The following is a 12,814-nucleotide window of genomic DNA, read 5'->3' on the forward strand; positions in this document are numbered from 1 at the left end:
TTTGATTGATAATAACACAATATATCCTTTTTAGCTAATTACAGCCAAACTTACACAAATAAGTTCCAATATGCCTTCAAGCCCTGATAGTTCTTCTGATTCCTCAACTGGATCTCCTGGAAACCATGGTAATCATTACAGTGATGGTCCCAATCCAGAAGTGGAAAGCTGTTTGCCTGGTGTGGTAAGTAATTGTTCTAGATTGTTGGAATGCAGAATAGTTTATGTTTTTGTGGATGTTTTTCTTTTGTTTATTTTTCCCCTTAAAACATCTACAATTTAATGAGGCAATTTAGCTATATTTCATAAAAAGTTACTTAGCACCTTTAAAATCTATGTCTTAAACAGATATTAGTCCTCAAACTGTTCCTCAAGGCTGTTAACCTGCTCTGGACTAGAAAGTGAGGATCAGTGTGGCCCACTTTTTGGAATAATATGTTTATGTAAGAATAGTTTATTACACACTGTTATAACTTGAATATATGTTTAGAAAAGTGGTGCTAGGGGCCAGAGAGATGGCACAGCAGCGTTTGCCTTGCAAGCAGCCGACGCAGGACAGTTCGAATCCCGGTGTCCCATATGGCCCCCCATGCCTGCCAGGAGTAACCCCTGAGCACCGCCGGGTGTGACCCAAAAACAAAAAAAAAAAGAAAAGAAAAAGTGGTGCTAAAGTTTGTACCACAAAAAAATGAATCCTTTCTTCAGAACTCTTGTCTCTTGGAAAATGTCTGATTTTTTTTTTCAGATTGTTAGTACCTTCTTTTATCTAAAGAAACAGACATTCCTCCCTTGTCTTTCCATGTATCCCCACAAGAATTGTATTATGTAACTTTTTATTGAAGCACTGTGATTTCATAGTTGTTTCATGCATACCGTATTCTAGCACCAATCCATCAACAGTGTCAAATTCCTCTACTGTTGTCACCAGTTTTCTCCATTCCTCATCCTTCCTCTTTTTTTTTTTTTTTTTGGTTTTTGGTTTTTGGGCCACACCCGGTAATGCTCAGGAGTTACTCCTGGCTATGTGCTCAGAAGTTGCTCCTGGCTTGGGGGACCATATGGCACACCGGGGGGGATCGAACCGCGGTCCATCCAAGGCTAGCGCAGGCAAGGCAGGCACCTTACCTTTAGCGCCACCGCCCGGCCCCTCATCCTTCCTCTTTGATGGATACATTTTGGGGGTAGTTTGAATCTCATGCTTTCAGTTGTGGTTTTGTGGTTCAGATAAATAGATCACATCTCTATACCGATGGTTCAAAGGCCTTTGCCCACTGCCTGTATTACCTCTTGTCTGCCTCTTCTAGTTTCTTTCCTTCTCTATCTGAATTCTGGCTACAAGTAATACCAGCCTCTCCAATTTCGAGAGGATTTCGCTTCCTTTAATAGCATGGAGGCTTTTTGTTTGTAGAAAGCCTATGTTGTTTGTATGTATGTATGTATGTATGTATGTATGTATGTATGTATGTATGTATGAGAGAAATCATTTACCAAAGTAGTGGAAATGATCTGTCACCCTTAAGGTGGCTCAAATGTTTTCAGCCTGCATTTATAATGTTGAGGAAGTAGGATTAGAGTGTTTCTGAAAATAAAATGTCATGTAGGCCAAAACAGAGACTAACAACTGCTATATGAGGTTTTTTATATAAGCAAATATTTGTTGTATTTTATATTCTAGATAATGTCACTGCACCCAAGATACATCTCTTTTCTGTGGCAAGTTGCAGATTTGGGTAGCAGCCTAAATATGCCACCTCTTAGAGATGGAGCAAGAGTACTTATGAAACTTATGCCACCAGGTAAGAAAATCATATAAAATTAAAAATTTTAGGGTCCATAGCAAAGTTACATTGTTATTTTCCATTTATTTACATATTATATGTCTGCTTTTGTTTAAAAGAGAACAAAAGTATATGAAACACTTTCCATAGTTGACAAACTGCATATGACCTGGTAATTTTACAAGAAAATATTGTCAGGGCTGGAGGAATAGCATGGTGGTAGGGCTTTTGTCTTGCACGTGGTCAACCCTGGACATACCCCAGTTTGATTCCCAGCATCCCATATGGTCCCCCAGGTCTGCCAGGAGTGATTTCTGAGCACAGAACCAGAGATAACTCCTTAGTGCCACTGGATATGATACCGCCTCCAAATATTGTCAGCCACCTCCAAATATTGTCAGCCTTATGATCATGTGTCAGCAATTGCATTTTTGACTTGGGTGTCTGGCTTAGACCTGGCAGTGCTCACAGCTTGTTCCTAACACTTGATTGAGTTCATGATCCTAAAAGTGGTTTTTTTTTTTTTTTTGGTTTTTTTTTTTTTTTTTGGTTTTTGGGTCATACCCGGCAGTGCTCAGGGGTAACTCCTGGCTGTCTGCTCAGAAATAGCTCCTGGCAGGCACGGGGGACCATATGGGACACCGGGATTCGAACCAACCACCTTTGGTCCTGGATCGGCTGCTTGCAAGGCAAATGCCGCTGTGCTATCTCTCTGGGCCCTAAAAGTGGTTTTTTAAGACCTTTCTTTCACCTTGTGACACTATAAAATTGTATTTTTCATGAAAAATTTAATACTTATATTCTAATATGCATGTTTCCCTCTCAAATCTAATACCCAATAAAAATTATGCACATACACTCCCCAAAAATACAGCTTTTAGAGAAAGGATCTGGGTCATATCGTTCCACCTTATAGAATTTTTCTTAAAATCAAACACTTAAATTTACAGAAAAATTTAAATGTGTAATTTAAAGTGTTTTTTTTTTTTTTAGTAATTTGAGAATAATTTGCTGGTCATTGTCTACTTTGTTATATATTTTCCATAAATGTCAACAGTGTAACAGGGTTACTCCTGGCTCTACGCTCAATAATCGCTCCTGGCAGGCTTGGGGAACCATATGGGATGCCGGGTTTCAAACCACTGGCCTTCTGCATGCATGGCAAATGCCTTACCTCCGTGCTATCTCTCCAGCCCCCAAATGTCAACAATTTTTTGTTCTTGTTTTTTGGCGGGTCACACCTGGCAGTGCTCAGGGGTTACTCCTGGCTCTCAGAAATAGCTCCTGGCAGGCTCGGGGGACCATATGGGATGCTGGGATTTGAACTACCATCCTTCTGCATGCAAGGCAAATGCCTTACCTCCATGCTATCTTTCCATGTCAACAATTTTGTATAAGAAAAATAAAACCATCATAGAAAAAAAACCATCTAAATTAGGGCATCAGTTAATTACTAAATCTCCAATTCCTGTCCAAAGCTTCTTAAGTAGAAAAAAGATTGAATATATAAAAGACAACATGCACATAAAGAGAAAATAGGCCAACCCATGGAATATAGGTATTTTTTCTTAAAACCATTAAGTTCTTAGAAGATTGACTGACGATCCACCTACTGTTAATAACTGCATCAATTAATAATGTATCTTATGAAAAGTCACTGTGTATTTTACAGTTCTTACAGTTCTACATATTAGTAGAATTTCTGGAGACTAGTGCAGACTCCAAGATCTTAGAAATTTTTAAATTTATAGCAATGGGGATAGACTAGATAAGTTTTTTAAGGGATCTTATGTTTTCATTACTCATTTTCTAATGAAAATAACTCACATTCCTTCTAATTTCTATAGAAGGTATAAAAGGTTTTTAGCTAAGGCTTATAAATAGTTTAACCTTATATTTATATTTAGAATTTACATTGGGGGGACAAAAAAAAAGAACTTACATTCTATTTACTCTATATACATAATAGCTGTTGCTTTGTGTATACTGATTGAACCATCACAACTTTATTTTAAACAAATATACTTCAGAATCCTTGATTTGAATAAATTTAGCATAAAGCCACCAGAGGGCAAGAGTGAGCTAGCTACCAAGAAGCTCAAACAGAAAATGTAATGGGGGAGGGGGGTCTTATAAGTTTCAGATATTCAATGTATAGTATTGCAATTTATAAAAAGCTATTAGTGGGCCCGGAGAGATAGCACAGCTGCGTTTGCCTTGCAAGCAGCCAATCCAGGACCAAAGGCAGTTGGTTCAAATCCCGGTGTCCCATATGGTCCCCCGTGCCTGCCAGGAGCTATTTCTGAGCAGACAGCCAGGAGTAACCCCTGAGCACCGCCGTGTGTAACCCCCCCCCCCCAAAAAAAAAGCTATTAGTGACTTTATTAACAATACACAATCATGAGCTTGAGTGTAGATAGACTTTAATTCAAATCTTGTTTGTTAACTTTGTGGCCATATATCTGTTTTGTAGATAATTGTTTTCTTAATTGTAAAATGAACTATTAACTAATATAATTTTGGGAATTAAATGTGGGGTGATATATGGAAAGAAATGCTTAGTATCCAAGAGTGTCAACCTAATTTTGGTCAGATGATTTAAAAAAAAATCAGGGCTGTAAGAAAATTAAGTAATTCTTTTTTCCCCCTTCCTGTCCCTTTGTTGGTATTTTTGTGATATGAGTGGTTGCTTTTGGAAAATCTGAATATAGAATTCTATTAAACTATTTTGTGATATTTTTCTTTATACTGTTTCTATTTGTCTTACAGATAGCACAACAATAGAAAAATTAAGAGCTATTTGCTTAGATCATGCCAAACTTGGAGAAAGCAGCCTTAGTCCATCACTTGACTCACTTTTCTTTGGCCCTTCAGCCTCACAAGTGCTATATCTAACGGAGGTTAGTTTATTTCACTTTTGAATTTACATGTTTTTTATTTAATTTAAGATTATATGAATTTTTTTCTGAAATGGGCAAGAATTTCTTAACATTGATGATAGCGAAATGGAAGTAATGGTTATCTCTTAAGACCTTTTATATAGTCCTGTCTTTTCATTTTTGCTCCTTTAGGTTGTCTATGCCTTGTTGATGCCTGCTGGTGCACCTCTAGCTGATGATTCCTCTGATTTTCAATTTCATTTCTTGAAGAGTGGTGGCCTACCCCTTGTCCTGAGTATGCTAACCAGAAATAACTTTCTACCAAATGCCGATATGGAAACTCGAAGGGGTGCCTACCTCAATGCTCTTAAAATAGCCAAGTTGTTGCTGACTGCTATTGGCTATGGTCATGTTCGAGCTGTTGCAGAAGCTTGTCAGCCAGGTGTAGAAGGCGTGAATACCTTGACATCGGTAATACAGACTTCTACATAATTTTCATAATATTTTTTGAAAGTGTCCAGCTAACTCTTTAGAAAGAAGAGAATTCAGAATTTATTCAAAATGGTTAAAGTAGGCCCAGAGGTATAGTACAGCAGGTAGGGTACTTGACTTGCATGTGTCAAACCCAGGTTTGATTTCCAGTATTCCATTATGGTCCCTGAGCCCCACCAAGAGTGACCCCTGAGCACAGAGCCAGGAGTAAGCCAGAAGGTACAGCTGCATATGGCCCCGAGAAAAAAAGGCTTAAAATTCCTTTTCAATATCTCATTTTAGAGCTTTTCTTCTATTCTACATGTATTAAAAGCATAAATGTTACTGGATATACTACTAGTTTGAGAGGACGGTTCATTTCTAAGCCCCAGTCCTTCTTTGAGCTTTAATTATTTTGACCCTGATTTAGAGCTCTGTACAACTTAAAAAACTTGGCCAGAGAATTAATATAAAAGGGTAAAGGTGCTTGGTTTGCATGTAGCCTACCCAGATTCAATCACCAGCACTCCCCACCCTGCTGGGTGTGGTCTAAAAAAGTCCTAATTTTTCTCTTATCAAATAATTTAATCAGGAGAAATAATCAGCAATTTCTGACCCAAAACATAAGTATAAGGGATGTGCTGGGGCTGGAGCAATATAGCATAACAAGTAGGGCATTTGCCTTGCATGTGGCTGACCTGGATTTAATCCCTTGCATCCCATAGGGTCCCCTTAGCCTGCCAGGAGTAACTTCTGAGCACAGAGATATGTCCTATATTACTTTGTGACAATCTTTCTATAGAGTTGGAAGCAGTAGTTTGGTTTATCACTTATCCCTTATAAGTTACACTGTTTGAAGAATGTTATTCCACTTGATAACAATAAAAAAAGAAAACCCACTTTGGCAATATGAATTAATATTTATGTAAGAATGCCAAAGGTATCACAAGTCTCTAGTAGGAATTCACCTTGTGGTGATGGTGAGGAAGAAATGGTTACATGAAATTATACTCCAGGTAAAAATTTAAACTTTTTTTCAGGTCACCCAAGTTACTCATGATCAAGCTGTGGTGCTACAAAGTGCCCTTCAGAGCATTCCTAACCCGTCATCTGAGTGTATGCTTAGAAATGTGTCAATTCGCCTTGCTCAGCAAATATCTGATGAGGTTGGTATTAAGTATGTAAAGTTCTAAATTTCTTTAAGATTATTTTATTTCAGGGTCGGAGTACTAGCATAGTCAGTAAGGCGTCTGCCTTACGCGCACTAGCTGAGGATGGACCGCGGGATGGTCCCCCAAGCCAGGAGTGATTTCTGAGCACATAGCCAGGAGTAACCCCTGAGCGTCACCGGGTATGGCCCAAAGACCAAAAAAAAAATTATTATTATTTTCTCTTTGACACTATTATTTAGAAATAACACAAAGTACTTTTTCAATGTCTTCACTTATTGGTCGTTTTTGTTTTGTTTTGTTATTTGGGCCACACCCAGCAGTAATATAGGGTCAGATAATAATACAAAGAGACTACTTTATTATTTTTTGTTATGTTTTGATTTTTGGGACCCAAACCCGGAGGTGCCCAGGGATTATGCCTGGCTTCACACTCAGGAACCACTCCTGGCTTGTTTAGGGGACTATATGGGATGGTGAAGATTGAACCTGCCAAGGCAAACACCCTACCTGCTGTACTATCATGCTGGCCCCAAAAAAGCAACTTTGTGATATCTGTTAAAAGAAAAAGGGGAGTAATGAAGCCAAATTGGAAATCTAAACAATTATACTGCTACATGATCATTTTAATTCCCTTTAAAATCACACCCATTTTTCTCAACAACTATTATACAGTAAAGACTGAGCAGTTTTTATTACTTGTTGTTTGTAGGCTTCAAAATATATGCCTGATATTTGTGTAATTAGAGCCATACAGAAAATTATCTGGGCATCAGGATGTGGGGCATTACAGCTTGTGTTTAGCCCAAATGAAGAAATCACTAAAATTTATGAGAAGGTAAGATTTGTCTCAGAATTCTTTTTAAATGTTTTAATTTAATTCCTAATTAAATGTTTAATTGTGCATGAAGCAGAATGATTCCATCTGTCCTTAGAGGTTGTCATATCTTTAATGGCTGAAAATTTAAACTACTAACATTAAGATAAGAATGGTAAAAATTTTTCTTGACAATGTTATTTCAGAATCCTGCCATAAGACTAAATTTTTAAAATGTGAATGTTTTAACTTTCTCTTCACTGGACTCAGGCACAGTTTTCTCAGCTTAAATTTGCTTTCTCTAGTTCTGTATTGTTTCGTCATCTATCCTTATTTTGATTTAAGCAACTTATGATACTATGGCATTTGAATATTTTTATTTGGTTCTCTAAAAGCTGTTCTCAAAGTTGAGGGTCAGACAATTAGATATCATCCCTTTCCTTACAGAATAAACAGTTTGGAGCATTTGTTTCTGCTGTATAGGGGAAAGGTAGTACCACACCCAGTGTGCACTTGAGGACTCTTCCTAGCGCTGCTCAGGAGTGACCCTGGCAGTGCTGGGGATCAAAACAAGGTCTTCAAGTACCTTAACTTTGGTATAATCTCTCTAGTCCCTGAGTTTGACTTTTACTTTCTGTCACTTGTACCTGTATTTGATAGCCATTACTTTATATTTAGAGAGCATAATTATGTTACAGGATGCTACCCCATCTCAAACTTCATTTTCATAGTCAGTGGAACCCCAGTTTGCCTATAATACCTATTGTCCTATTTGAAAGTGCTGAGTATTTGACCTTCAAATATTTTATTGCCTATTTTTAGTCTTATATTGCTAATTTTTAAATTTAATTTTTATCCAGCACTTACTAAAGGTGCATTTTAAGTTGTTAAACATTTAAAACATTTCTGAAAGATTGTCCAGAAAATTGGTTTAGAATAAAGGGAGCTACAGTTAAGCTCCTTAATGAAACTAGTCAGCAGTCCCTAACCATAGTGCTGTGGTGGTTCTTGAGGGGGGAAATAAAGCTTTAAGCCAAGTGGTTGAGGTGAATAACTTTACCTCTAAATGAAAAATTATATGAGTTCTCTTGAGTGCATCTCTAGGTAATTTTCTCCTTTTCTCCTAAATACAATTTTATAGACCAATGCAGGCAATGAACCAGACTTGGAAGATGAGCAGGTTTGCTGTGAAGCATTGGAAGTGATGACATTATGTTTTGCCTTGATTCCAACAGCCTTAGATGCTCTTAGTAAAGAAAAGGCATGGCAGACATTTATTATTGACTTACTGTTGCACTGTCATAGCAAGTAAGTATATTTTTAATTATAAAATCTTGGTTTTTTTCTTTATGCCCAGTGGCGCTCAAGGGTTATGCCTGGCTCTGTGCTCAAAAATTACTCCTGACAGGCTTGGAGGACCATACGGGCTGCCACAGATTGAACCTGGTTCAGCCACATGCAAAACAAATGCCTTACCCACTATGCTATATATACACTGGCCCCTAAAAATTTTTTAACAGAAAAACTAAATTATGTTCCAAAAATTTAGAGTATTGATTTTTAATTTCCGGAATTTGTTTTTTTCTGAAATAGGAGATATATGTTGTATGTACCCTGTTTGTCTGTTTAAAATATTTACTTTGGGGCCAGTGTGATAGTGCAGCAGCAGTAGGGCATTTGCCTTGCATGTGGTTGACCCAGGACAGACTATGGTTCGATCCCCTGGTATCCCAATTGGTGCCCCAAGCCCGGAGCTATTTCTGGGTGCATAGCCAGGAGTAACCCCTGAGCGACACAGGATGTGGCTCAAAAATGTGAAATGCATTGAGTCAGAGTTACTCTTAGAACTTAGATTTAATAAAAAATAAAGACCAGTTATGCCTTTATTTTCATAATAATTGATAGTAATTTTTTGTTTGGGCTGCTTCTTGTGTAAATTACATTCGTAGAAAATGTTGGTGGGGGGCCGACGAGGTGGCTCTAGAGGTAAGGTAAGAACCTTGGAAGCGCTAGCCAAGGAAGGACCGTGGTTCGATCCCCCGGCATCCTGTATGGTCCCCCCAAGCCAGGGGCGATTTCTGAGCGCTTAGCCAGGAGTAACCCCTGAGCATCAAACGGGTGTGGCCCGAAAAACAAAAAACAAAAAAAAAAAAGAAAAGAAAATGTTGGTGGAAGGCTGGAGAGATAGTATAGCAGGTAGGAAAGGTACTTGCTTTCAAGTATAAGTCAGAATAAGCATTCGATGAAATATCTAATGATGTGGGTTTCTTTAATATGTGTAATGTAATTTCCAGAGGATGTTTTCGAGTCATTTAAGTGAATCTCAAAAGGGTGTCTGCTTTTTCATAAATTTCTTAGTAATTTCCTTGAAGACCGTCCTATTCTGGGAATCCTTTGACAGGATTCTCCAATTATAGCACACTTTGCTATTTCCTTGAATGGTCTGTCCATTGGCTATAATGAAGTGTTGAAATTCTGATTACTATTATTTCAATATAAAGATATATAAAGAAAGTTATACAATGTAAAGATAGTTGTTACTATCTCTTAATCTATTAATACTTTGTGTATTTTGGTGCTCTTTCATTTAATGCACATTGAATATTAAGTGTTCCTGGTAAATTGATAGCTTAAATGCTAATCATTTCTATTTACTATTATTGGCTTAAGTATATGAAAAGTAAGTCTTCTTGGTAGATTGAACACATAATGGGTATACCGTATTTTCCGGCATATAAGACGACCCCCTAATTTTGCAGTTAAAACATAGGTTTAGGCCTATATTCGTGTATCAGACAAAATGTTCCTGTGCTGCAACTGTATGTACCACAGTGAGCCAATCACAACAAGCAAAGGTTCAAATTTTATACTGTAATAGACTTCCTCTCTGACTCTGGCCAATCTGAGCAGGCTTTTTACAGTGTAGATTCGGGTTCAGAACATTGTCTAATTTGCATGCATAAAAAGCCTGCTTGGGTTGGCTGAGTTAGAGAGGCTGTCCGAGCAGCCTTGCAGTGATTGGTGCAGGATCGAGTTGGAAAATTCGTTTTGTGGCAATATTCAGACAATTTTCATTTAGCGGCATATTGAAGCATTTTTCGGCATATTCTCGGGGTATAAGACAACCCCCAATTTTCGGTTGTCTTTTTTTGTTTCAAAAGTCATCTTATATGCCAGAAAATACGGTAATATTTATTTCTATCTACTTTTATTAACTTAAATATAGCTGCCCTCGAATTGCTAGTTTATCTTTTGATTATAAAATTATTTGATCATCTTTTATTAATTTCTCACCCTATTCATTTTTTTATTCCACACCCTTAAGCTTTACCCTTATCTAAGCAACTAGCATCCAATAACTGCACAGCTGCATTATCCTTAATCTTTCCATCGCTAGTATTACGCCCTGCTGTTCTGCTTCCCACGCTACAGATGAGTAACTTGGTTTATAAGCACTGCATTTTGGCCCTTCTTAGAAAGTTACACCCTATATGCTACATTTTCTAGTGAGTTTTCCTTATCCCTAAACTCAGTCTCCCAGACCTCCTTTTAATAGATGTTTTGTTTTTATCCATATTATGATTAACCTTGCTACCATTTAGAATTGAATTTTAAATTCTTTAGGTGGGTATGTGTTTGTGGCCTCCATCAATGCTTGTTGCTTTTATACCTTCCTCGTGAACTCTTTAATGTCATATTGATTCATGAAGACCTTTTGAGGCCACTCCTAGAATAGTGGTTTCATAACAGAACTGACTAGTCTGGTTAGTGTATAGAAGTGGGAGAATAAAATGGTGTAAAAGATTAGTAGGAGTCATTTTACACAGTCTCTGATGCCGAACTCTGATAGGCGGTTTCATTAGTAAATAATTTATCAAATTTCTATTATGTATCCCGCAATATTAGTAACTGGGGATGTAAATAAAAGAAAATGTCAGACCTTCTTTAGGTATCTGCACTAATGGAAATACAGACTGGGAAGGGAAAGTTTAGAAGAAAACTCCTCCTCCTCATCTGTATGTCCAAACAGCTTCAGCTATATCTGATGTGAGGGTGTCAGCACAGACATTGTCATCATCACTGAGTTTGTAGATATCACCGTTGTTGTTCTCATCCAAAGCGCAGAACATCATGGGTTAAATAGTTTAGTGGCATCCAGTTCAGTTCAGCCGCCTACCTGTTCAGCTCAACCACAATTTGTGGACTGAGCTGAAGCACTGCCCCCTCCAGCAGACGGCAGAAGACGACTGGAGACTACATGCATTTGATTCCGTGGGTGCACCGAATCAGATAACCTGGATGACCCGAGAATAAGCCCAGTTCAGGTTTTTTTTTTTTGTTTTGTTTTGTTTTTTTGTTTTTGGGCCACACCCGGTAACGCTCAGGGGTTACTCCTGGCTATGCGCTCAGAAGTTGCTCCTGGCTTGGGGGACCATATGGGACACCGGGGGATCGAACCGCGGTCCGTCCAAGGCTACTGCAGGCAAGGCAGGCGCACCTTACCTTTAGCGCCACCGCCCGGCCCCTGGTTCAGGTTTTTTGGCACAAATTTTGTGCCAGAAAAACTCAGCTTATACTCAAGTTTATACAGTATATGAGATGGTAATGAATGTTGTCACAGAGATGAGGATAGCAAGAAATGGATGGGGCTCGTCACTGGTGTTGTTTTAGTTAGAATATTCAGAGGGATGCCCCAAGCAGGTGACCTTTAAACGTTCTCTGAATGAATCAAGGCATATAACGGGGAAATTTGTATCCCATTTTAGTATGAATTTACCTATTCTTTCTCTCCCCATTCCCAGAGAAACTAGTGTTGGAATTTTTTTCCTACATGAAAATAATATATATTAAATGTGAAACATTTTTATTTCAGAACTGTTCGCCAGGTGGCACAGGAGCAGTTCTTTTTAATGTGCACCAGATGTTGCATGGGACACAGGCCTCTGCTTTTCTTCATTACTCTGCTCTTTACCGTTTTGGGGGTAAGATAATCTTTTTAAATATGCTTTGTTGATTGATGCATTCTTTAAATAGGAAACATTCAGGATGGGTTTGGGCTGGTATGAAAGCAGTTAGCATAGATCAAGGAGGTATCTCAGTGATACAGTAATGCATTATTAATATAGGGAGCTTTGGGTTTGAACTCCACCACTAAAAAAGTTAGATCAGTTGATAAATTAATAAAATATTGTAATTTCCCTACTATTTAAATCATTAGTCTAGTTAATTATCGGGTTTGCCTTAAAAGTAGATTTGGGGCCGGGCGGTGGCGCTAGAGGTAAGGTGCCTGCCTTGCCTGCGCTAGCCTAGGACGGACCGCGGTTCGATCCCCGGCGTCCCTTATGGTCCCCCAAGCCAGGAGCGACTTCTGAGCACATAGCCAGGAGTAACCCCTGAGCGTCAAATGGGTGTGGCCCAAAAAACCAAAAATAAATAAATAAATAAATAAAAGTAGATTTTTGGATATGGTCTTACCAATTAAACTAATTATGCTTTATTGTTTCAGAGCACAGCCAGAGAAAGAGGTAAACATTCAGGCGACTACTTCACTCTTCTAAGACACCTCCTCAATTATGCTTACAATAGTAATATTAATATACCGAATGCTGAAGTTCTTCTCAATAATGAAATAGATTGGCTTAAAAGAATTAGGGTAAGTTAATGATACATATAATGTGTATTATTAATACATAGTAGTTT

General features: G+C 38.1%; 1 protein-coding gene across 2 annotated transcripts in view; it reads left to right on the top strand.

Annotated features, from left to right (window-relative positions):
- USP9X (ubiquitin specific peptidase 9 X-linked) overlaps positions 1-12,814 on the top strand; it is an 85,989-nt gene that overhangs the window by 43,527 nt on the left and 29,648 nt on the right. For both annotated transcript variants that reach the window (XM_049767133.1, XM_049767134.1), the window contains exons 19-27: positions 35-184; positions 1,676-1,796; positions 4,548-4,678; positions 4,850-5,128; positions 6,169-6,294; positions 7,010-7,135; positions 8,256-8,422; positions 11,988-12,096; positions 12,621-12,767. In XM_049767133.1, coding sequence (XP_049623090.1) covers positions 35-184; positions 1,676-1,796; positions 4,548-4,678; positions 4,850-5,128; positions 6,169-6,294; positions 7,010-7,135; positions 8,256-8,422; positions 11,988-12,096; positions 12,621-12,767 — 1,356 coding nt within the window. The remainder of the gene's footprint in view (positions 1-34; positions 185-1,675; positions 1,797-4,547; positions 4,679-4,849; positions 5,129-6,168; positions 6,295-7,009; positions 7,136-8,255; positions 8,423-11,987; positions 12,097-12,620; positions 12,768-12,814) is intronic.

The sequence above is a fragment of the Suncus etruscus genome, chromosome X, assembly GCF_024139225.1.
Source record: "Suncus etruscus isolate mSunEtr1 chromosome X, mSunEtr1.pri.cur, whole genome shotgun sequence".
NCBI lineage: Eukaryota > Metazoa > Chordata > Mammalia > Eulipotyphla > Soricidae > Suncus > Suncus etruscus.